General features: G+C 39.3%; 1 protein-coding gene across 1 annotated transcript; it reads right to left on the bottom strand.

Annotated features, from left to right (window-relative positions):
* Positions 1–1,827: 1,827 nt before the first annotated feature.
* Positions 1,828–20,148, bottom strand: LOC147175064 (protein phosphatase 1H-like). Its single transcript, XM_086074338.1, has 10 exons — positions 19,716–20,148; positions 11,964–12,132; positions 8,894–9,262; positions 6,201–6,313; positions 5,806–5,890; positions 5,544–5,662; positions 3,919–3,982; positions 2,959–3,066; positions 2,682–2,833; positions 1,828–2,322 (listed from the first exon to the last, which is right to left on the bottom strand). Exons 1-10 carry the CDS (start codon positions 19,955–19,957, stop codon positions 2,175–2,177), a joined length of 1,569 nt encoding a protein of 522 aa, XP_085930464.1. The 5' UTR covers positions 19,958–20,148; the 3' UTR covers positions 1,828–2,174.
* Between the last annotated feature and the right edge of the window lie 1,751 nt (positions 20,149–21,899).

The raw sequence follows: 21,899 nt of genomic DNA, 5'->3' as shown, positions 1-21,899 counted from the left end.
TTGCCAGCCCAGGGGCTCACATTTGCAAGCCGTCTGGGGAATTTCGAAAGCTGGCAGCTAAAATGTAAAAGTTATGTAAATGCATGGAAAGCGGTTGTGTGATCTCATTGATGCTCCCTAATTAAAAAAATATAGAATTGCCTAATTAAATTGTTGAAACAATAAATATTACCACAACCTATTAACTCATTCGCTGCCATTGACGCCTATAAACGTCAAAAGTTCATTTTAACTATTTCTATTAGTTTTAACTTTTTTTTCTCCCACTTTTGTTTAGAGTATGAGAACCTAGACAAATTTTAAAATCGTTTTTTTTTCTTTAAGAAAAGATTATTACAAATTAGGGGCGTCAGGCGATAATTTTTTTTAATTGTAATTAATTGCATGACTTCAATAACTCACGATTATTCACACATTTTATCTTTTCTAAATTTATTTTAAAAAATTCTAGGTTTTCATACTCAAATTTAAACTAATATGAATAGTTCAAATTATTTTTTAACGTCTATAGCCGTCAATGGCAGTGAATGAGTTAAGATAAAGATGACATTTCCCCCCAAAATACACCAGCCCTTTAAAACATTCCCCCCCGCCCCCGCTGTATCTTACATTTTGACTCGCAACACAAGACTAACAACGGATCGGCTGGCAGCTCGTAAGCGTGCAAGTCAAGGTAGCGCTTAAGCGGCCGTCGACTCGTCACTTCGTCCATCCACTTTGGAAGCGAGTGGCCGCCCACGGGGATGACGCCGTCATCCAATTTGGCACGCACGCGTGCACGCACACATTGATACAGAGGAGAGAGGCGGCGTGACGTGACCGGAGTTGGACGCAGTGGCGGCGCGCAGCGACCAGATGGCCCTTCCGGCTCCCGTGGATGGAACACGTCGTCATATTGACCACTTTATTAGGTACACTTGCACAACACGCTTTTGACATTATTAATAACCTTGTCAGTATCCGTGGAGCGATATTGATTGGAATGTGATCTCTCAACTGTATAACAAGACAAGAGTGAAATATGCGCAGACATTTTTTTTATTATTATTTTTGGCCCGTGTTTCACAAGTACTGTTACTGGCACACAAAAAACAGTTTAACAGGTAAAACATGACTAACAAAATCTTGGTAAAGGCACAATTTTTGGGGGGGGGATACAACTCCTATGTTTGATGCTATTGGAATGCAACGTGGACTATAGCACCTCTGTTTCATAGTTCTGAGGCTCAGGGTTTGAATTTTGTCGAACCTCCAGTGTGGCGTTTGAAATGTTCTTCCTGTGCTTTCGTCCAAGTACCTCCATTTCCTCAAACTTTTAACAAAACATGCATGTTAGATTTAATAAAAAGACTACTTGTCTAAAGGAGAAACAGAAAATGGATAGATTAATAAAATTATATATATTATAATAATAAAAGTGCCAATTTATGTTCAAATGAACTGAAACATTTTTTGTACACTTTTCAACAAAATGACTCAAAACATTTTATGCTAACGAAAGATACAAAACTGCTCTGCTTGTACCGTACCGTGAAATTTCAGTCCATTCCAATTAAAATGTCACAAGGTTTGAAAATGGAAACGTTTGCAATTCTTAAAAATGGAGGAAAAATCCCTCCTATCAAATGACATAAAGACATACAAAATTCAGTTAGACATTGTCAACTATTATTTACGACATGAAAATGTGCTTTGTAGATAATGAAAGCATTAAAAAAAAATCTAGTTACGTTATTCACAGTCCGTTCTACAAACTAATTAAAAAATACACATTTTACCTTGAATGTGTGCTAGAAATAAGTGGATATCATACTCCCCCCCCCCCCCCCCCCAATTACGTCGCTGGCGTCAGAGCACTACTTTTCAGGAAACAAAATAAACGGCACAATTGTGGATTCATTAACATTGCACGGTCAAAGAGAGCTTTTTGTATTGGAAATTACACACACAAAAGAATAAACTATTGGCTTGATTCCACTGTACAAGATTCTGAGAAACTCAAAGCGTCGGAGATTTGTATGAGAGTCCGCATACAATTTCACCCGTTAAGTTCATAAGCTCCCAAGGATGATGAGTGAGAATGAAAACACCTGGCCCGAAGTGCGGTGCAAAATCTCATCCAAAACTCCTGCAGACGTTTTGACAACGGACGTAAAACGAGTGGTGCTTCGTGTTCAGTAGAGCGCGTCGTAGTGCGCCAGCGGGATGACGTAGACGGAAATGTCGTCCCCGGAGCCCAGCCTGTCCCCGGAGATCCTCCAGCCTCCGTCCTTGAGCACGCCACGAGCACGCATGACCAAGTCCTGGGCAGCCATCGTGTACCTGATGTGACGCAAACACAAATGCAGTCAACAACAGCAACACTTCAGGTCTTAAAATAAATCAGAATTGGCAATATGCTAACTGCTAACATTTACATTTTGTAGTTCAATCCCTTTGTGTACACGCTAATATGCTAATGCATTTCAATTTGTTAGCTTAATTAGGTTAACATGCCAACTTGCAAAAGCTAGCCTGTTGGTTGTTGTTTATTAACAGGCTATCTTTCGCAAGTTAGCATATTAAGCTAACAACGTGAAAGCCAAAATTGAAACATGTTAGCATATTAGCGTGTGCACAAACTTTGGAGGAATTTCATGTTTAGAAAAGGTAGGCTAGATGTGATGGAAAATTCCACTGGCCTGTGCTGGTCGTCGGGGTCGCAATTGACCAGGAAGCAGGTGACGGCCTCTGCCACTTCCTGGTTGGAGAGGACGTCCCACAGGCCGTCGGTTCCCACGACCAGGACATCGTCTGGATCGTGTTCGTACTGCGCCAGCGGGTAAACTTTGACCTGACGACCCAAGATAATTACGTTGTATGAGTAGCCCCTAAAATGATATCACAACTCTGGCATTTTAAGGTCACAAGAATCGCACAAAAAAAGCGACGGGTGGGTGGGACTAATTTGCCGTGTACCTCCGGACAGCAAGAGAGGAAAGGCTTGATGTAGATGTTTGAGTCGTGCACTTTGAGATTGTGGTCGCCGAGACCTCTGGTGACGCCGATGGTCGCTAGCACCCGGGCCTACAAAGAAGAGTTAAAAAAAAAAAAACAAGGAGAAAGTTCAATTTCAATTTCAAGGTGCTCGATCACAAAGGGCGACCATGTTTTTTCCTTCCCTTCAGACGCTGTTCGGTCTTTGTGTGGCTGGATGAGCAGCATTTAGGCAAGTCAACACGCAAGCTCGCCGTCAGCACCTTCTGCCTCGAGGCGCGGTGCTTAACGAGCCTCCCCCACTAAACACGTGCTCAACAGCTCATTTCTAAACTGCTGAATCTGTTCCGTTAAGGGCCCGTTAAAAAGACGCCTGCTGGCGCAAGAGCGAGGAAGCGGGCTAATTGAATCTGCTCATGTGTGACGACAACACAGGACGGTACTGATCCTGGATCAGTCGGCTTGAAGACTTTGTAGCATCCACCAAAAAATGAATACATCGGGCTGGTGCGGCTGCGTTAGAGTGCCTGTTGTTGGCCTCGAGTGTTCAAGATAGTTTTTTTTTTTTTTTTTAAGTCAGATGTGACAGTTGTAATGCGTGGTGGCCGATCAGCCATGGACTGAGCCGCTGGAGAGCAAAAACAAAAAACGGGACTGGAAGTCCACAGGTTTACTTCATTAATATGAAAAAGTAGGACTTTTGGCGCGGACGCATCCCAATTACGCGTACAAGTCCGCCGCATCAAATGCACTGACAGCCAAACAAAAAAGTGCTGCAGAGGAATAGCAAAAAATAAGGAGGCGCCACCTTGTGGCGCGGCGCCATACTGCGGATTGTTACGCAATCAATGTGTAAACTGGGGCTGGAGCTGGCGTGGTCGCTTTAGAGTGCCTCATTGTGGCAGCAAGGAAAATCATTTTGGTGTATTAAGTCCCACTTACCTTCTTCCCTTCCCCGTAGATGAGAGGAAACTTCAAGTCTTTGTCCTCGATGGTTTTATAAGACCTGTAATTAGACAGGACCCGTTAAACCACTCGCCCATTGAGTAGCAGTTTACAGATTATGCAAAATGTTCATTTATTTTTGTCAGGGGAAAAAAAATGGTGCAACACAACTGCATAGTTTATTTGATGTCTGGACTTGTTTGAGAAGCTTCCACGCCCCAGAGAAGATTTTGTAATCAGGACCTGTAGCCCAACGTTTAATTGATGAAGAGCTGTGAAGTCGGAATGATAAAATGCACAAATAATCCACGCTGCGGCCAATTGATGAATAATTGAGCGTCTTGAGAGCCGCTGCGGCGCGAGGAAAACACTGCAGGGATACGCGGGAGTGTCCAACGTGTGAATACGCGTGTAACCTTGCCACCTTTTCTGCCTGGCAACCTGCACCGTCGCACCCTTTTGTTCATTTTCATTCAGAGCAGCAGCAAAGGGTACGAGACACTGGAGGAAGGCGATGGGAGTTTTTGGGAATCGCATTATTCGAGATTGCAGCCAGAAAGTATCATATTGAGCATTTCAGCTCCTGATTACACTAATTAAATCGTATCCCTTCAAAGAAAGCAAATTCGAGACATTTTGACTCCACGACTATAAAAGTTTACAACGTGAAGGTTCTCCGTCATTAATTCCAAGAAATCCCCAGACGGACGCCGGGAGTTTTACGGGACTGTCAGAGCAGCGATAACAGCGGAGTGACTTACATCCGCTCTAATCCCATTCGGATACCTGTTCTTCACTTTGGGAAAATGGCGAGCACAATAGAAGACACTGAGCATGGTCACATTTGCAGACGAGTCCAGAGGAGGTAGTGATGGGAAAATGACGCTTCATGAAGCACTTGCAATATTTGGCACCCTTCCATTGCACTAGACTTTATTATTAAATAGAGTGCCACCTACTGGAGTAAAAAAAAAAAAAAAGTATTGCAAGTGCTTCACAAAGCTTCATTTTCCCATCACAGTGTTTCCCACAAATTTGAAATGTACTTTGGTGATAGTTCCAAGTCCTGATATTTGCATTTCCTCTAACATCATGATCCACGCGTGACGGCGAACCAATGTTACATGTGGTATATCTGATCGTGGCACGTTTTTTTTTTCCCATTAAATTTTCTTGAAATCTACTTGGGTGGTGGCCAGTTTACTTGGGTGTCCCGCCCAAGTATTAACATGGTGTGGGTAACACTGATCACTAGTAAAAAGACTATGGGGAGAGATTTGTCTCACAATTATTCACACAAAAATATTTGTGAATTGCACATTTTTGCCGATCCATAAATAAATGTCAATGTTCACTTTAATGAACACTACAGGCACAGGCAGAAAGCTGCGGTGCCGATAAAGCACCCGGATTGAATCTTAGATCACGCAGTTAATCTCAGTGGCGGCCTGATATGACCTGACCCGAGATCACCTTAGTCCAAGCTCCTGCTTTTGAAGTTTTACATCCACAATGCATTTTTCTTCCCAGAAGAGTGGAAACACTCTTCAAATTGTACAGCGAATCAAAAAAAAAACTGTACTTCCTGTTGGCCAATCAGTAACTGGCCAGATAAAACTCACCATCCTGACATGGTGAAGTCGCGGTACAGCATCCTCTTCCCAACCTCCTTCCTTTGCACTCTCCTCGGGAACTCCAGATGTGTAAACTCATTTCCTAGTAAGTGGGGCTGCATGTAGGCCTTTGGTGAAAAAAAAAAAACAATGTCATAGTCTAATAATAATGCGGCGCGGAGAGACAACGTGACGAGTGAAGAGGAGAGGTCAGCGGTGCGAACATGTGACAGCTGTGCTACGCAGGAGATGGGGGAGGCGTGCTTCCTACCAGGAACTGCAGTCGTTGCCTCTCCGACTCGGGTGTGAACTCTCTTGACATTGGGATGACCTCGCCTCCCCTGATGATGACAGCTCTGAGGGGGAAAAGCACACGTGACAGCTTGGGCTCATTCTAGCCAGGAAAGGAAGGCACATTTGAGTATCTGTTGTAAGAAAGAAATATTTTTAACCAATCACATGGTCATAAATTAAATCAAGTCCCAAGTTAATGTGGCAAGTTGAGTCCGGTCTATTGGTTAAAATTCTAACTAGCGCTAAATTTATGGCTACGTGATAGCACCAGCCACAACCAAGCTAGTGTTAATATGTGCATGTTAAACATTAACCTTGTGTTTTTATGTGGGGGGGGGGGGGGGGGGGGAATCCACATTTGAACAGTCTCACCTGCTGTCTCCAGCGTTGCCCACGTAGAGCTTCCCGAGCACGTAGAGCACCACCAGAGCAGTGCAACCTCCGGACGTGTTGTAGACGGCACGCTCTTTTTCTATTTGGACATCCTAAAAAAAAAATATATATATATATATATAGAATAATATATATTAAAATGTATGGTGTAAACGTTATTGGGTGTTTCTGATAATGCGTTGGCATAAAAATGTTCACCCATGGCCACGAAGCCGCAGCTAGCATAGTAACAGCTAAGCTATGCTAGGCGGCTTCATGTTAGCATGTCTAACAAGAAGGTTGAAGTCTAACACGAGTCGAATATAACTGCCGTCAAGATACTCAATGGAGTAAAACAAGAAAGAAAGAAAGAAGCAATACTCAAAGTTTTTAAAAACAATTATCGCAGTTTTCTAACTAAATACACAGTAGCTGTCGATCTTGCTAGCTGGCTCTTTGCTACTACCGAAATAGTAGCAGCATGCTATGTGGCTAAGTGGCTATCGACCATGCTATCAAAATATAGTACATTAGTAGACATCCAGTCAGCACCCCTCACATACACCCCCCCCCCCTATGATTCCATTATGAATGATAATTATAGCAACATAATGAATCAATTCATCAAGCAGCAACAAAATAGAATCAAACCACCAGAAAGGCACATTAAGTTCAGATGAGGCGCTGGCTATTACTGCCAGTTAATTAGCCTACATTAATTTGGTGCTTAAAAAAAAAAAGACTACGTGTTTATTAATTAGAATAATAATAATGATGTCAATTAATAAAAATGTCGTAAACGTGCCGTCTACTTGTTGCTCTGTTGGTTCACAATTTATGAGATTTTTCTGCACCCAGTGGACATTTCATTAGGCACCCCAGCAGCCATCTAATACAGTGATTCCCAACCACTGCCATCGGAATTATTCAGTCATAGATCAGGAAATTATTTACAACAATCACTAGATTATTATAATCTCTTTGTTAATCCACCTATGACAGCACCCTCATCATTTCAGGAAATGTACTTTTGTTTATAGGCTGTGTGCCGTCTTGTCTCAATTAATAATTCAATCAATCAAGGTTGGAAACCACTGACACAATGTATCGAAATTCTGCTTCTACAGTATAAAAAGACAAGAATGTGCTCTTCTTTCTGGAAGGAGTCAAGATGATGGATGCCGGTCCACGTTCTGTGTTCTTTGTGCCGGTGGAGGAGGATGTGTAAATGTGTCCTTCGCCCTGGATGAATTATGAATCCCATAGCACGCCATACATATTTATCCTGGCTGCGTGAGCCACATCCCGCAGGCTAAGTCTTTAATAATGGAAACATCTGCATAAACATCCACACCTTCTTCCTCTCCATCTCCCAACGGCTGCAGAAAAGCATACACCTCGCACAGACATGTCGTCAATCTCACAATATTGAATTGTGTCGGTTGTAGTGAGTGGGACGATGTCGATGAACTCAATTTAATAATAGTTGACAAGCTGCTATTAAGTCATTTTAAATGACAAGTAGCTTATTTTTCTAAAAGGTTAATAAAGGGGAGGGGGGGGTGCAATACAAAAATAAAAAGTAAGAAATTATCACATTTTTACATGTAATGTTTCTTTTAACACCTGTAGTTGCAAGGCAATTATTAAAGGGAAAAAATATGTTCATTCATTAGAATGCCTTGAACATTCAGTTTGGTGAATAATAGTTACATGCTGCCACCTAGAGTTCAAGAAGATGTACTACAAAAATATGCCCTCACGTCAATTCTGTTTACTACTGTACAATTGTTTTGTTTTATAACGAAAGTTTTGTATTTATTACTGTAGTATCATGCCATGGCACGAAGCAATTTATGAAATTAAAAAAATTATATATATAATAAAAATATGTTACCCAAAATATGTTTTATTGATCAATTTACACTCAACTGTATACAAAATAGTTTTTCATCCCAGCATCTGAAATCTTTAAACTATTTCTGTGCAATTTTCTTATTATTTATCATCTTAGTTCATTATTCATTACCATGTGTTCACATTTATTCAAATGTGCAGTATTCATTGCACTATGCGGCAATGGTTTTTCAAAAATATGAAGTCAAATAAAAACGTTAAATAATTGTGTGATGCATTGTTAGTGATGTGTTGAATGATAGTTAAAGTCTTTGCATCCTCATATATATATATATATATATATTGATATATATATATATATTGATATATATATATATATATATATATATATTGATATATATATATATATATATATATATATATATATTGATATATATATATATATATATATATATATATATATATATATATATTGATATGCAACCTGATAAAAAAAAAGCTTAGACACCCCCCTAGTGGTACATAAAATAATTACTTCCTAAGTACAACAGTCCAGTTGAGTTTAACTTTTTATATAATTATTTTTTTAGACTTTTATTAAGTACGGTACATTTTTTAAATTCCTGTTATGTGCAATTCATTATAATTAAATAATTATTTAACGAAACAATACACTATTGTATTAATAATGGTGGCACGTAGAGATTCAAGTATTTTTTTTAGACGATATAAAAAGTTGGGGGAAAAAAAACATTTAAAAAGTTTGAGAACTGCAGTAAGCGAGAGACAAGCTGGAAGAAACAAACCAGACAGTAAGTAGTAGAATTAATTTGTACCATATCTTTGAACGCGTTCTCGATGGCGCCGACGACCAGGCTCTCGTGCGACACTTTCTTCTCCGCGAAGAAGCGCGCGGGCGGTGCGCTCGGCGACCCGGGGGCGCCGGCGGCTCCCCGTAGCGACGCGGCCCTGGCGAGGGCGCGAGAGTTCGACGTGGGATTGAGGTGCTGGCGTTGCCAGCGGATGGGCTCCTCGCTCAGGCAGGTGGGCGGCTGGAGGTCGGGCGTGCGCAGGATGTCCATCACCTCCTGAAGGTGCAGCGCAATGTGGCGATGGAGGAGGCGTGACGCCACCACGGCCGCCCCGCAGCCGGCGTGACCGTCGAACAGGCCCCAGTAGTGGAAGGTCAGGTCGTCCGAGTTGGCCTGGAATGCAAACGCTCGTTATTTACGATCCATTCATTTTTGTGCATTTTGTACAAGTGTAGTGCAGGCCTGTGTCCAGTGGGTGGCAGCATTGCACTGCTGATCACAGTCCCACAATTATTTATTTTTTTTTGCTGGGCAATTTTATTTTTAACTGATTTTGACTCTTTTCCCACATAACAACATGGGGAAAACATTTTGGTGTTTTCTCATGTTTTTATTTGTTATAGTGGATGCCAGGATAGTATGGCTGTAAACTTACCAAGCTTATATATAAAACTTTTACCACAAACATCATGCGAATCAACTTGCGATTGTGATTGGTTAGCTAGGATCCAATCACGAACCAGAAGTGTTGACATCATCCAAATGATGCGTTTTTATTGGTTTAGACACACAAATATGCCATGTCCACTGCAATCATCTACGGGTCCGAAAGGGTTAATATCAGACTGGGAAAAAAAAACTTTTATTGGAATAACTTCATCTTGACTTTTTCCTTCTACTCTCTAATGTAGCTACAACTTAACAGTGTATCAGACCGCGTGGAACCACACTGCCCCTCAGTGGCCAAACCAGGTGCAACATGAACAGCGCTCCAAATAAAAGGCACACACAGACACAGACAAAGGCAAGACAGTATAAAATTATTTAAATAAAATCAATTTTGGGACATTTAAAATCGATTCTGAATCGCACTATCACGATTCTTATGCAAATCGATTTTAGCATTTTATTACTATTATTATTATAATTTTTAACAAAGTACTTGGCCATTTTGTTTTACTGTGCTGTGAAAAATAATTGTTGCGTAAAATGTCATTAAAACAGACGTTTGCACTGTACAATGCACGTAAAAGCGCATCACCTGCCTTTTGCTGCAGGTGATAAAAAAGCAAACCATGAAAATAAGATCAAATAATGAGGCAGCACATAGTATCACCTGCCTCAGTGGAGATGATCTGGGTTTGAATCTAAATCTCTTCATCTTGTTGCAGTGGTTCGTTTTATAACTTATTTTGATAGAATATTTATCTAACATATGCAATACATTTGAACTGAATCATTACTGAATGTGAAAATAAATCAGAAAACTCATAGAAAATGTCACATTTTTGAGTATGTTGGGGGAGGGGGGGGGGGATAAATAAATCTGCGTGTTCGTGTCTGGCGCCCCCAGAAACCCGAAGAGGAACTAATGCAGCATGTTAGCACAACTTAAGAGCGGATTACATTTGTCACAACACAAACCGCCAACTGCGCACGCCGCCAACTGCGGATTGGCGCTAACTTCATATCAACAATTTCAAGAAATGTTGCCGAGAGCAAAGTCAAACATTTGGAGTCTCGGGTGGAATGAGACGAGCAAAATATTAAGAACGGCTCAAAGTATGACGTTCGTTTTCACCGCCGTGTAGCTAAAAAAAAACCCCACAACATTCTTAAACCTATTTCAACTCTTACACTACTTGGTTATCAGTTAGTTATCGGTTCATACTTTGTTCTTTTCTGTAGTGTAAAGTCAATACTTTGATGCAGTCATCTTTAACCCTTACATAATGATTAGCGCAAATTTGACCTCTTTTGACATTTGACAGGAATAACAATAGCCTTTTAACATCATCACTGGAAAATGTGCTGACCTCTCCTGAAGTGACCCAAAATGCAGTATTGAAAAATGTCTTTGTTTTCAGTTTGTGTACACTGAGGCTGTCCCAAGACAAATGTTGACGTGTCTCTGCTGAAATGGATTTTGGATCAGTGTGTGTCAAATCAAAGAAAATGGTATGGTATACATTAAGGGAGCTAGAAACAGTACCAACTGTCTGTTTATTCACCACATTTTCAGTTTCCCAAAAAAAGAAAAAGAGGAAAAAAAAGGACCCGTTGGTCTTTAAAGGGTCATAGCAGAAACTTGCTCACTTTTATTTGAAATTAAAATAATTTACTTATTCACTGCCATAAATCCATTGAAAAAACAACACACATTATATATATATTATAAAAAATGAGGGGCAAGAGGCGATTAAATTTTTTTATTGTAATTAATCGCATGACTTCACTAGTTAACTCACGATTAATCACAAATTTTACATCTGTTCTAAATGTACAATGAAAGAATTCTAGGTTTTCTGACTCTTGTTAACAAAAGTGGGAACAAATGTTAAACTAATAAAAAATAGCAAAAATAATTTTTTGACGTTTATAGCCGCCAAAGCAGTGAATGATTTTTTTTTTTTGAGAAAAAAAATTTTCAGAGCGTCAGGCGATTCAAGTTTTTAATCGTAATTAATCACATGACTTCACAAGTTAACTTGCGATTAATCACAAATATCATATCTGTTCTAAATGTACAATAAAAAAAATTTGGTTTTCATACTCTTTGTTAACAAAAGTGGAAAAAAAGTGTTAAACTAATAAAAATAGTTAAAATAAAATGTTGACGTTTATAGTCGTCACTGGCAGTGAATGAGTTCATCATTGATAAATGTTAGACAAGCTACTAATTTTATTTGATTTTTTAAAGATTTGCAGTGCCTAATTTCATATAGAAACTGATGAGCACATTGTTGACCTGGGTCAAAATTGACCGATCGCCAAGACGACTTTGACTAATCGATGACCTCATCGAAATTCGGTGTGCCTCCATAACATGAACAGAGTACGCAAGGATGAAAGAGGCGTGGCCGTTGGCACGTACCAAACTCTCCCTGAGGCCCAGTCCCTCTCCATTGGGCAGGGAGGACCTCCTCCGGGCCGTGGGGCCCGAGTCGGAGGTGGCGGAGCCGCCCGGCAGTCTTCTCTTGACCACCAGCACCTCACAGCAGGCCTGATCCTCGTTTAACGTGCTCTTGCCGGCATTGACCGCCCTGCAAGGACAACAGCACGTAAATAAGAAGGCAGATGTAAACTGAAGACAAGAAAAAGAGCCTTGGGAAGGAACTATTTCAAATGAGCCACATGTAGCGATCACATGGTTTCCTCTGCAGAGCCTCGAGATATGAACGGACATCATTCAGCATCTTACGAACATGTGACGTCCTTATGACCATTGAAAGCGCCACAAACCCACTTGTGTTATTAGACTGGCTCATTCTCATACAGGGAACTTTTTTTTTTCTTCCGCAGTGTAAGAATAAAGTGTAATTGCACATCCACTGCAGTAGGTGGCAGTGGCGATCTCGAGGCAGGTGTGCTGACAACAATTTGATAGACAAATGATACAATATAGTGCCAGTGGAGAAGTGATGTGAATATTTTTCTTCTTTCTGTGGTGGGAGTGTAACAAAAAAAGAATGGAGAAGTACTGCAATATGGGCAACTGTGCTTTCAAAACAGCCGGCAGTGAATGAGTTAAGAAGAGGCAACTTTTAATTTAGCAAATTTCTGGTTCATTTACATTGACCCCCCCCCCCAAAAAAAAATTAAGAAGTTTTGCAACCCAATCACGCGTGAGGATAGAACTTCTGGAATGTAAAGTTCACTTTTGTGATATCTAGTGTTTTTACAAAACACTAGAGCTTGTCAAAATTATTGGATTAATCGACGAGTAATCGATTATCAAATTGATCGACAATTATTTTAATAATGGAGTAATTGTTTGGCGCCATTTTTTTTTTATTGTCCAAATCCTCGGATTTTAGCATGTCAACAAGCCATTGTTCACTGATTTCTGTAGTCCTTCGTGAAAGAAGACTGATTTTTTTATTCAGTTTTTAATCAAAATAAGACATTTGTAAAAATCTGTTTTTACTTTTAAAAACAATCACCAAACGAATTTGAAGTACAAAATAAACACTTATCACTAGTAATCAGGGGAAAAAAATGCTTTTGTAATACACATTCATGCAAAATTAAAATGAATCCGATTAATCGATAGATTAATTGTTTCTAAAAAATATTCGATAGTGGCAGCACTGCAAGAACACATTTCATTGACATTTAGGATATTGTTGTTTGTTGAACTGAACAACACATTTGCGAACACCGCGGACCGTATAACAAACCAGGCGTGGCGCCAGCGGTGTGCGCGCACGTGTCACAGTGCAGTCATTTTGAGTGTGCAAATTCAACACTTGAACTTTGCAGTCTTTTTCAAAGTAGGAGGAGGAGGAGGCAGGAAGGAGGAGGCAGGAAGGTTTCAGCGATAGTCCTCGCCCTAAAGCTACTATAGCGTCTGAACACCCACGCTGTCGTATTCGCTTACCTCCTTTCACATTTGGGACAAAGACGGGGCCCTAATTACCCTGTCAGGGGGCTTCGACTGTGACATGAGATACTCCGAATCGCAGCTGTGGCAAAAAAAAAAAGTAAAAAGAAGAGTCACCTTCTCCTTCACCACTACGGCGCCGCCTTTCAATTATTTTCAATCGTTGTTTGTGTGACATTGATGTTCACACGATATTTCAAGCACAAAAGATGAGAAGAGAAAAAAAAACACTAGATAACATTTTTTTTTGTGGTTTACTTACAATGGAATGAAAAAAAAAGACGTGAAATGAGAATCTGTAACATATTTCTTTTCACCTTACTCCAAGGATTGGCAACTTAAATTAACTCATTCGCTACCATTGACGGCTCTAGACGTCAAAAATTTATTTGAACTATTTCTATTAGTTTAACATTTTTTCCACTTTTGTTAACAAGAGTATGAAAACCTAGAAAAAGTGTTTTTATTGTACATTTAGAACAGATATAAAAAAATATAATCGTGAGTTAACTATTAAAGTCATGCGATTAATTACAATTTAAAAAAGTAATAGTAATTAATCGCATGACTTCAATAGTTAATTTACGATTAATCCCAAATTTTATACCTGTTCCAAATGTACAGTAAAAAAAATCTGGGTTTTCAAACTCTTGGTAACAAAAGTAGAAAAAAAAAGTTTAACTAATAAAAATAGTTTAACTAATAAAAATAGTTTAAAATAATTTTTGACGTCTATAGCCGTCAATGGCAGTGAATGGGTTAAAGTTTGTAGCAAATCTTCCAAAGTGAAGCCTGAAAGAGCGCCAGAGCATGAATGATGTCACTTTCAATCGAAGCGGTCTAGGTCACTGATCCATTCCGAAAAATCGCGCTAAGTGCAGCCTCACTCTAACCGTGCGTAGAAAATTCCTCCTCGTTAAGCGGAACCGCTCGCCCCGGCCGTCTCTGCCGGGACCGACTTGGGATGAACGTGGCCTACTTGCTTACTTGTCACAGCAGACAGGCGAAAAGCCTCCCGCAGAGTACAGCTGTAAGCTTAATGCTGCGTCGTCCCACGACACAAAGGTCAGCCCCGTGTTGAAACATCTGGAGCATTTTCATCGACTTCATAAAATGTCCTTCTACTCACTTGATTTATGAGCAAAAACTAACTAACCAATTAATCACACATTTTGTTTCTGTTCTTAAATGTACAATAAAACATGTTTAGGTTTTCATACTCTTGTTAGGAAAAGTGGGAAAAAAAATGTTAAACTCATAGAAATAGTTCAAATGAATTTTGGACGTCTATAGCCGTCAATGGCAGTGAATGAGTTCATATTGTTGTCCAAATGTAAGCCTCATCTTAGCGTCTGGCTGTTAACTTGTAATATGTTCGTCACTTGTGGATTGTGTATGAATTTGTCTGTTAACATTTGTTGAATAAAGCCATTGAAAAAAAAAAGCAGAAAACGATCACTGCGAAATTTCAAGGCCTACGTTTTGCTATCTGGAATGTTTTCACATATTCTAGACATCATTTCAGTTCAATCGTAAAACAGAAAAAAAAAATGTGTTAACTAACGCAAAAGGTGGTTTGAGTCACTGATTTGCTCTTTTTTTTTTTTTTTTACATTCTTTTGCAACACAAGTGTGAAATTTGACATTAAATAAAACAAAATCCACATCGACTTTGCTAACAAGGGACGACACATCCGCTCACTTCATGTACAGTCGCTTCACGTATATGTTTTTTAGAGATAGACCGATTATCGGCCTGGCCGATTATCAGCGCCGATATTGGACGATATTTTGACAAATATCGCTATCTGCCATTTTTTTAAATCTGATGGCCGATATAAATTAAAGCAATTTTAATCTCAGGGAGCTATTTATTTACATTTTGAGTTATCTTTATAAGAGATGCCACTGACTGTAGGAACCTTTGGAACCATTTGTTTTTGTTCGACATTAAAACAAAGAAATGTGAAAGTTTTCAGGTATTTAAAAAAAAAATTGGGTGAAAAATTGCAGATAGAAAACTATAGAAAGCTACGGTATTTACTTGCTTAAGTTTCCATTTAACTTTTTAAGACGTAATGATAACCTTGGGAGCTCCCAGAACGTTTTGTTAGAAAGAAAAAAAAACTTGTACATTTTGAAAAGTCTGAAAAATGCTTTAATAAATATGTTTTCTGACATTACAACAGAATCAAGATTGCAATTTGTATTTTTGAACATTTTGACACAATATTTCCCCCCCCTTTTGACCGAAAATAAATATGGGCTTCAAATATCGGTTATCGGCCTCCTTGACTACGAATAATCTGCATCAGTATCGGCCCTGAAAAAAACACATTGGTCTATATCTAATGTTTTTTTTCTTGTCCTCAATTTCATCCTTTGATGTTGCTCCTTTTGGAACAAGTGTTGCAAAAAAAAAAAAGGCAACTTAAAGTAACTCATTCGCTACCATTGACGGCTCTAGACGTCAAAAATTCATTTGAACTATTTCTATTAGTTTAACATTTTTTTCCCACTTTTGTTAACAAGAGTATGAAAACCTAGGAAAAAATTTGAATAAACATAACAGGTAGAATTTATCCTTTGAAATGAAATACGGACATTGACCTCTTGCGTGACGCCAAGCGTGATGGATTTTGGAAGTTTTCCCCTCAAATTTGAAGTGGAACTCAAATTGCAATTAATAAATATTTTAGGGATGCGCAATCAAATCAGTGGCCGATAATTATCGCGCTTCAACACAATGTTTCAATACATTTGTACATGTTAGAATTATAGTGCAAACAGTTATCAAATGACTTATCGGTTATTGGCATCGGCACTTTCTCAATGATTGATTATCGGTATCGGTTAAAAACAACAAAAAATATTTTAACAAATAAAAAAATTTAAAAGATGAACAACTGAATGTTAATTGTGGGGATTCCGTTAAAAAAAACCCCACTGGTTTGCAGAAATAAGATTCTTAATGGACTTCATGGATCACATCACATGATGAGCCCTCAGGTTTTTGTGCTGCCAATGAGCTCTTTGTTGATAAACCCCCAACATGGCTCCAGTAGCGGCTGATTGTTTATGTCCCTTATGAACCTCAACCAAATAAAATGTCGAAGTCTATATGCCGAGCACACACACACAAAAAGAGTGAGCTCAAATGATGCCCGCATTTTATAGCACACAAGAGGGTGAAGCAAATTAATGTTCACTTCCAGTTGTGGCATTACAAATTATTGACAGTAGATTAGACCAGAGGAAGTTCCGCATCCTGTTTGCAGTTACGTGAGAAGTCAAGAAGCTCTTAGAGAAATGATTTGATGAGTTTGTCATCATGAGAAGTGATTTGGGAGAATGAGTCGGACGAGCAAGCACCAACATCGGTAGACGCCACCATTGTTTGTAAAACAAAAACTTGGTCTATAGAAGATGTCATTATACAAAAAAAAAAAAAAAAGGTCATACTCTTAAAAAAACAACAACACACAATTTAAAAGCGTAATTCATTCCATGACCACATAACTGCAAACACTCGCATCACAAATGATCTTTTCCCATTGAAACGAATGGAAATGCCAATAAGAACCTGCCCCAACCCAGCCCAAAATAAAACAATGTGAAATGTTTTTGGTCAAACAATCTCATGTTGTATCACTAATAAATAACTAAAAAGCAGACAGAAAAAGGTAGAAACAAACATATTTTCCTGATGAACTGAGTGAGAATCCCATCTTTCTTTTGTTTGCATAATCTTAGAGAAGACAATATTCCGAAAGATCGGCAATATTGAGTTCTCTGTTCCGATAACACCTGGCAGTGAACAGTAGGGGTGGGAATCTTCGACTGTCTCACGATTCGATTCCGATTTTTGGGCCTGCGATTCGATTCTCGATTCAGAGCGATTTTTAATTCACAATGATTTGATTGACAATGATTTCTGCTTCAATTTATAGATACGCAAAGAATCGTCATGGTATACCTCAGTCTGACTCGCTAATGCTAATTAGCGCGCTACTCGCGGCACTTTAATCACTCAAAAGAACGGCTTTTCATACAAAATTCTTCTTAACATTAGTCATCGCCATATGCTCTTCCTACGCTGCAAAAAAACAACAACTTTTGTTGGCATAATTTCATCGTAACTTCTTCTTTCTACTCTCTAATGTGGCTACAACTTAACTGTGTATCTGAACCACATTGCCCCTAAGTGGCCAAATCGGGTACAACCTAAACAGTGCTCCCAATAAAAGGCACACACAAACAAGGCAAGACAGTAAAAAATAATTTCAATAAAATCAATTTTGAGACATTTAAAATCGATCCTGAATCGTACTAAAACGAGAATCGCGATTCTTATGAGAATTGATTTTTTTGGCACACCCCTAGTGGACAGTGAATGAGGTACAACGTAATAACTTGTAACACTGCGACACTAATGCGATTCATTAGCCCATCTATAGCTCACAACTCGAGCAAAAAACAAACAGTAGAGCGATGGCTTGTATCTTGAATCACTTGTAGATTGAGTCACTTGTAAGTCAAGGTATCAATGTATACAATACCAGTATAAAAGTAGCACGCCTGCATTGAGGCATATTTTAGTCAAGTTTACAAACAATTCGATTTGTGGGACATTCGCTACTCAAAATTACGACTATTCATCTTCAAAAAAATTTTTTTTTTACTCGTGCTAAAGTAAAAAAAAAAAAAAAAAGAGTACGGTAACCTGTTATATCCAACAACTAGAAAAATGTGCAACTTTTTGCACTCGAGTGTTCTTCTACCGTGAAACAATGCGGCTTACGGGAAATAGTCCCAACCACCGGCGTGAAGATAAGACTTGTCAAGGGGAATTACACCAAGACGAGCTTCTCTTTGTGAACTGATAACGTGCCGTGTCGGGTGCGGGAGAATGGCCTCAAGGACTCTTTGCCGTGACCTCGGTCTTTGCCTCGCACCACAACCAGAATGGACCGGACCAGATGATGCTTTTCGGCGCTTGTGTGAAGAGATAAGGGGCGGCAAACATGACACTTGTATAGACTGTTGCAGATGGTTCATTACTGTTCTTACTTTATCTACAGGAGTGATGGCATCCGAAATAGCGGCCACAACATTCGCGCAATATGATATGACACCAGGAGTGCAGCAGATGATTATTATTATTATTTTTTTTTTTTTAAAGAGAACCAGCATGAGGAGAGTGAGTGACAAAGTAAACATTCAATGAGCAAACATTTCAAACCCGCTCCTCTGGATTTGATGGCTGGCCTCATGGACTAAATGAGGATTACGTAACTTTTGAGGTCGCATTCACCGTTGACCGCATGACACAAAATGGGACAACTTGTACAACAACAGTGCACAAAACTGTTTGTGATGAGAGGTTCAAATGTCAAGAGTTGTATCAAGAAAAATAATGCACCGGTTTTGACTGACACCATTTTTCGCTCTTAATCGTTGTTGATACAATTCTTGTACAAGACTTCAAGTTGCACGTAATCTCCTCGAAGGGTTACGATATCTTATCTTAATGTTTTGGAGATTACATGAAACGAGCCACTTGGCCAACATAAACTGCTGTTATATGACTTGGAAACTGAAAAATAAAAATACTTTAACTAGAAAAGGACATTTGTGAATTTTGGAAGGAAGCAAAACAGGTCAAATCTGGAAATTGGGATTTTAATTATTTATTTATAAAAATGTGGACATTTTGGGAACGCTACATGGCTTTGTATACTGAATGTCCTGAATGAAGCTGAACAGTTTTAAAATGGAATGGTTTGAGTAAGTGGAGAAATGTGGAAGGAGGTAAACAAGTAATGGATGGAAAATGTGGTCAATTGGGGGGGATGTGAAAAATTGTTCCAGAGATGTCCCAATTGAGCTGAACAGTTTTAAGTCAAAATTGGTTGAACAGGTCATCAATCGTGGATGTAAACATGTAAAAAAATAACATATACAGTAATTACAGAACGCTGCCATGAAAAATGTAGAATAATGAAAACTGATAATATGGTAGATGTGAAAAAATAGTCCCCAAGATGATTCCGGAATAAGATGAAAAATGTTCATGTTAAACAGCAGAATTGTTTGAAAACAGGGGTTATTTGGACAATAGTTCCCGGAACTGTGTGAATTTTTGGACATTTGAGTCAGTTGGCAAATGTTGAATGCTCACCATCAGTTAGCCTATAAAGGATGGAGTTACGGAGAAAGATGGAGCAAACAGGTTACACTCACTCTGCATAGCCGGTGGACCAGGGCAGCCGCTTGCTCTCCTTCAGGATGACGATGGGCCTCGCGGAGTGATCCGCCGAGCACTCCACTTCATCCGGCGACAGTGCCAGGAACTCCGGTCTGCCATACGGGAATTTCGGGGCCACCTCCGAGACGCCGGAGGGGTCGCCACCGCCGCCGCCGCCGCCGCTGGTTATTACGCCCCCCATAAAGGTGGCCACTGCCGATTTCACCCGAGTGAGCATGGCGGCTCGGCAGCTTGGGTCCGCCACGGCGAGTGTCGTCGTTAGCGTGTCCGTGGGCGTCGAGGGGGAGAGATGTCGCAACACCGACAACACAACGCGCTCACGCCGCGTTGGCTCCCCTCACCGAAACCGGAAATACATTGTAATACGTGCACACGCACGCGCGCGTTTTCAAGACCGCGCTCAGAGTCGGGTCACGTGACCAACCGGTTGCTCGCACGCGCTTGTCTTCTAAAAGGCGGGAGGGTTGAGGGGGGGGTCAAAGGTGAATACCCCAGTTGTGATAGGCTCTCTTTGGCAAGGTACAACGCAGTAAAAAAAAAAAAAAAATTAATAATAATAATAATTGTGTGGAAAAAAAACTATGAAATGAATAGTAAATACAATTTCATGGTATATATTAAAAATATATATATAGGTTACTTGTAATGGTGGTCAGTCCAGTTCAGTTAGCATTAGCATTTACTTTTCTGATTTGTGGATCTTTTGTTTTGGCATGCAAACTTCAATTCTGACTTACTTTGTCATTTACTGTCTCTACTCTGTACCTGCCTCCAGAAACCCAACCCCGCCTATTTGTGTTTCGCTATTCACAAATTTTTATTTGCAATTTTTTTCCCTGTGGAACCTATATCCTCATTTATTCACTGAAAAATATGCCTATTGACTATTGAATATGCGGGCATTTCTAATATTTCCGCAATGCACCGAGTTGACTGCCATTTTGACTTGTGACGTAAGCTTGTCAATTGTATTCTTGTATTTTTTCTATCACGCCACAAGACGGTGCTGAAGCCCTGGCTAATAGGAAAGTTGTATTTGGTACAAATAAAGTATTGTTCGCATCTGACAGTATGCCGGGGAGGAGTTAATTTTAGTTAAAGTTGTAGTCAATGTTACATGGCATCTTTGCTGCAAATGCCCCAGAAATTTCTGTTATTCCTGGTGCATAAAAAAATAAAAGCCATTATTCAAGTGTTTGTTGAATGATGCGTTTGAAATGTTTTTTAAGTGTTGTGATGATCAACTATTTAATGTAGGAAATTATAGACATTTTTAAGGGGACACATTAATTATCACTTTTTTTTTAGGTTTCCTATAATACATTTACAAACTGCTTCTTTATCTCTGCTGCAATCCTCAATGTTTCCCAAGAAAAATCTCACAGCTTGCCACCGTACAAAAAATGTCACCAAAAAGTATATACTGAAATAATAATGATTTTTGTCCCAATTTACTCACATATGTACATATTGTGACATCTGGACCAGTGGTGGTGTAGTTAACCGCTTATTCCTCACAAGGGTCACGGGAAACAATAATAATAATAATAATAATAAAATAAATGATAATAATAATAATAATAAATAACTGTGTATAACAGTAAATGTGGAAAATAGCTCATATTTTTTTATATCTTCTTGCCTAAAAATGTACACATTATAATGGAAACAATATTGAGCACTTAAACATAATTATAACATAACTAAATCAATTAACTTCATATAACAAAAATCATTATTCATATTTGACATTTTACCTTGATATGCAATTAAAACACGGAATGCTGTCTTTTTTTCTTTTTTTCTTTTTTTACATGCATAATTAGTGGGAATGAAGAAATACCAAACTGGCAGACAACAGAAGTGTGTCTAATCAATAATTCATGGCTTTGCTCGAGCTCCACTGACCTAATTACTAAAAAGCGTATGTGTGTGTGTTGGAATGCATCTGTTACTATGGAATTTATTGAGATCTGCACGTGAGGCTCACGACAGCACCAGACACGAATGCGCACGTAAGTCGGGACGCACTAATGTGTTTTTAAAAACACAACACAGTAGGCAAATACACTATTTGTATGAAAAAAACATTTCTAGACCATAAATATAAAACAAATGAAAAACCGTAAGTGCGGCAGTAATTGAGCAAGCCTCGTTGC

The sequence above is a fragment of the Leptonotus elevatus genome, chromosome 4, assembly GCF_054856555.1.
Source record: "Leptonotus elevatus isolate MCC_2025b chromosome 4, RoL_Lele_1.0, whole genome shotgun sequence".
In the NCBI taxonomy this organism is placed as follows: Eukaryota; Metazoa; Chordata; class Actinopteri; order Syngnathiformes; family Syngnathidae; genus Leptonotus; species Leptonotus elevatus.
Note: the sequence above shows the minus strand (reverse complement) of the source record. Positions and strands in the feature narration are given on the sequence as shown.

Coding starts and splice junctions, on each gene's coding strand:
- LOC147175064 (XM_086074338.1), bottom strand. CDS start 19,957: ATGCTCACTCGGGTGAAATCGGCAGTGGCCACCTTTATGGGGGGCGTA. Junction 9,263..11,963: donor TGGGCCTCAGGGAGAGTTTG/GTACGTGCCAAC, acceptor TTTGCATTCCAG/GCCAACTCGGACGACCTGAC. Junction 6,314..8,893: donor AGAACGCGTTCAAAGATATG/GTACAAATTAAT, acceptor TTTTTTTTTTAG/GATGTCCAAATAGAAAAAGA.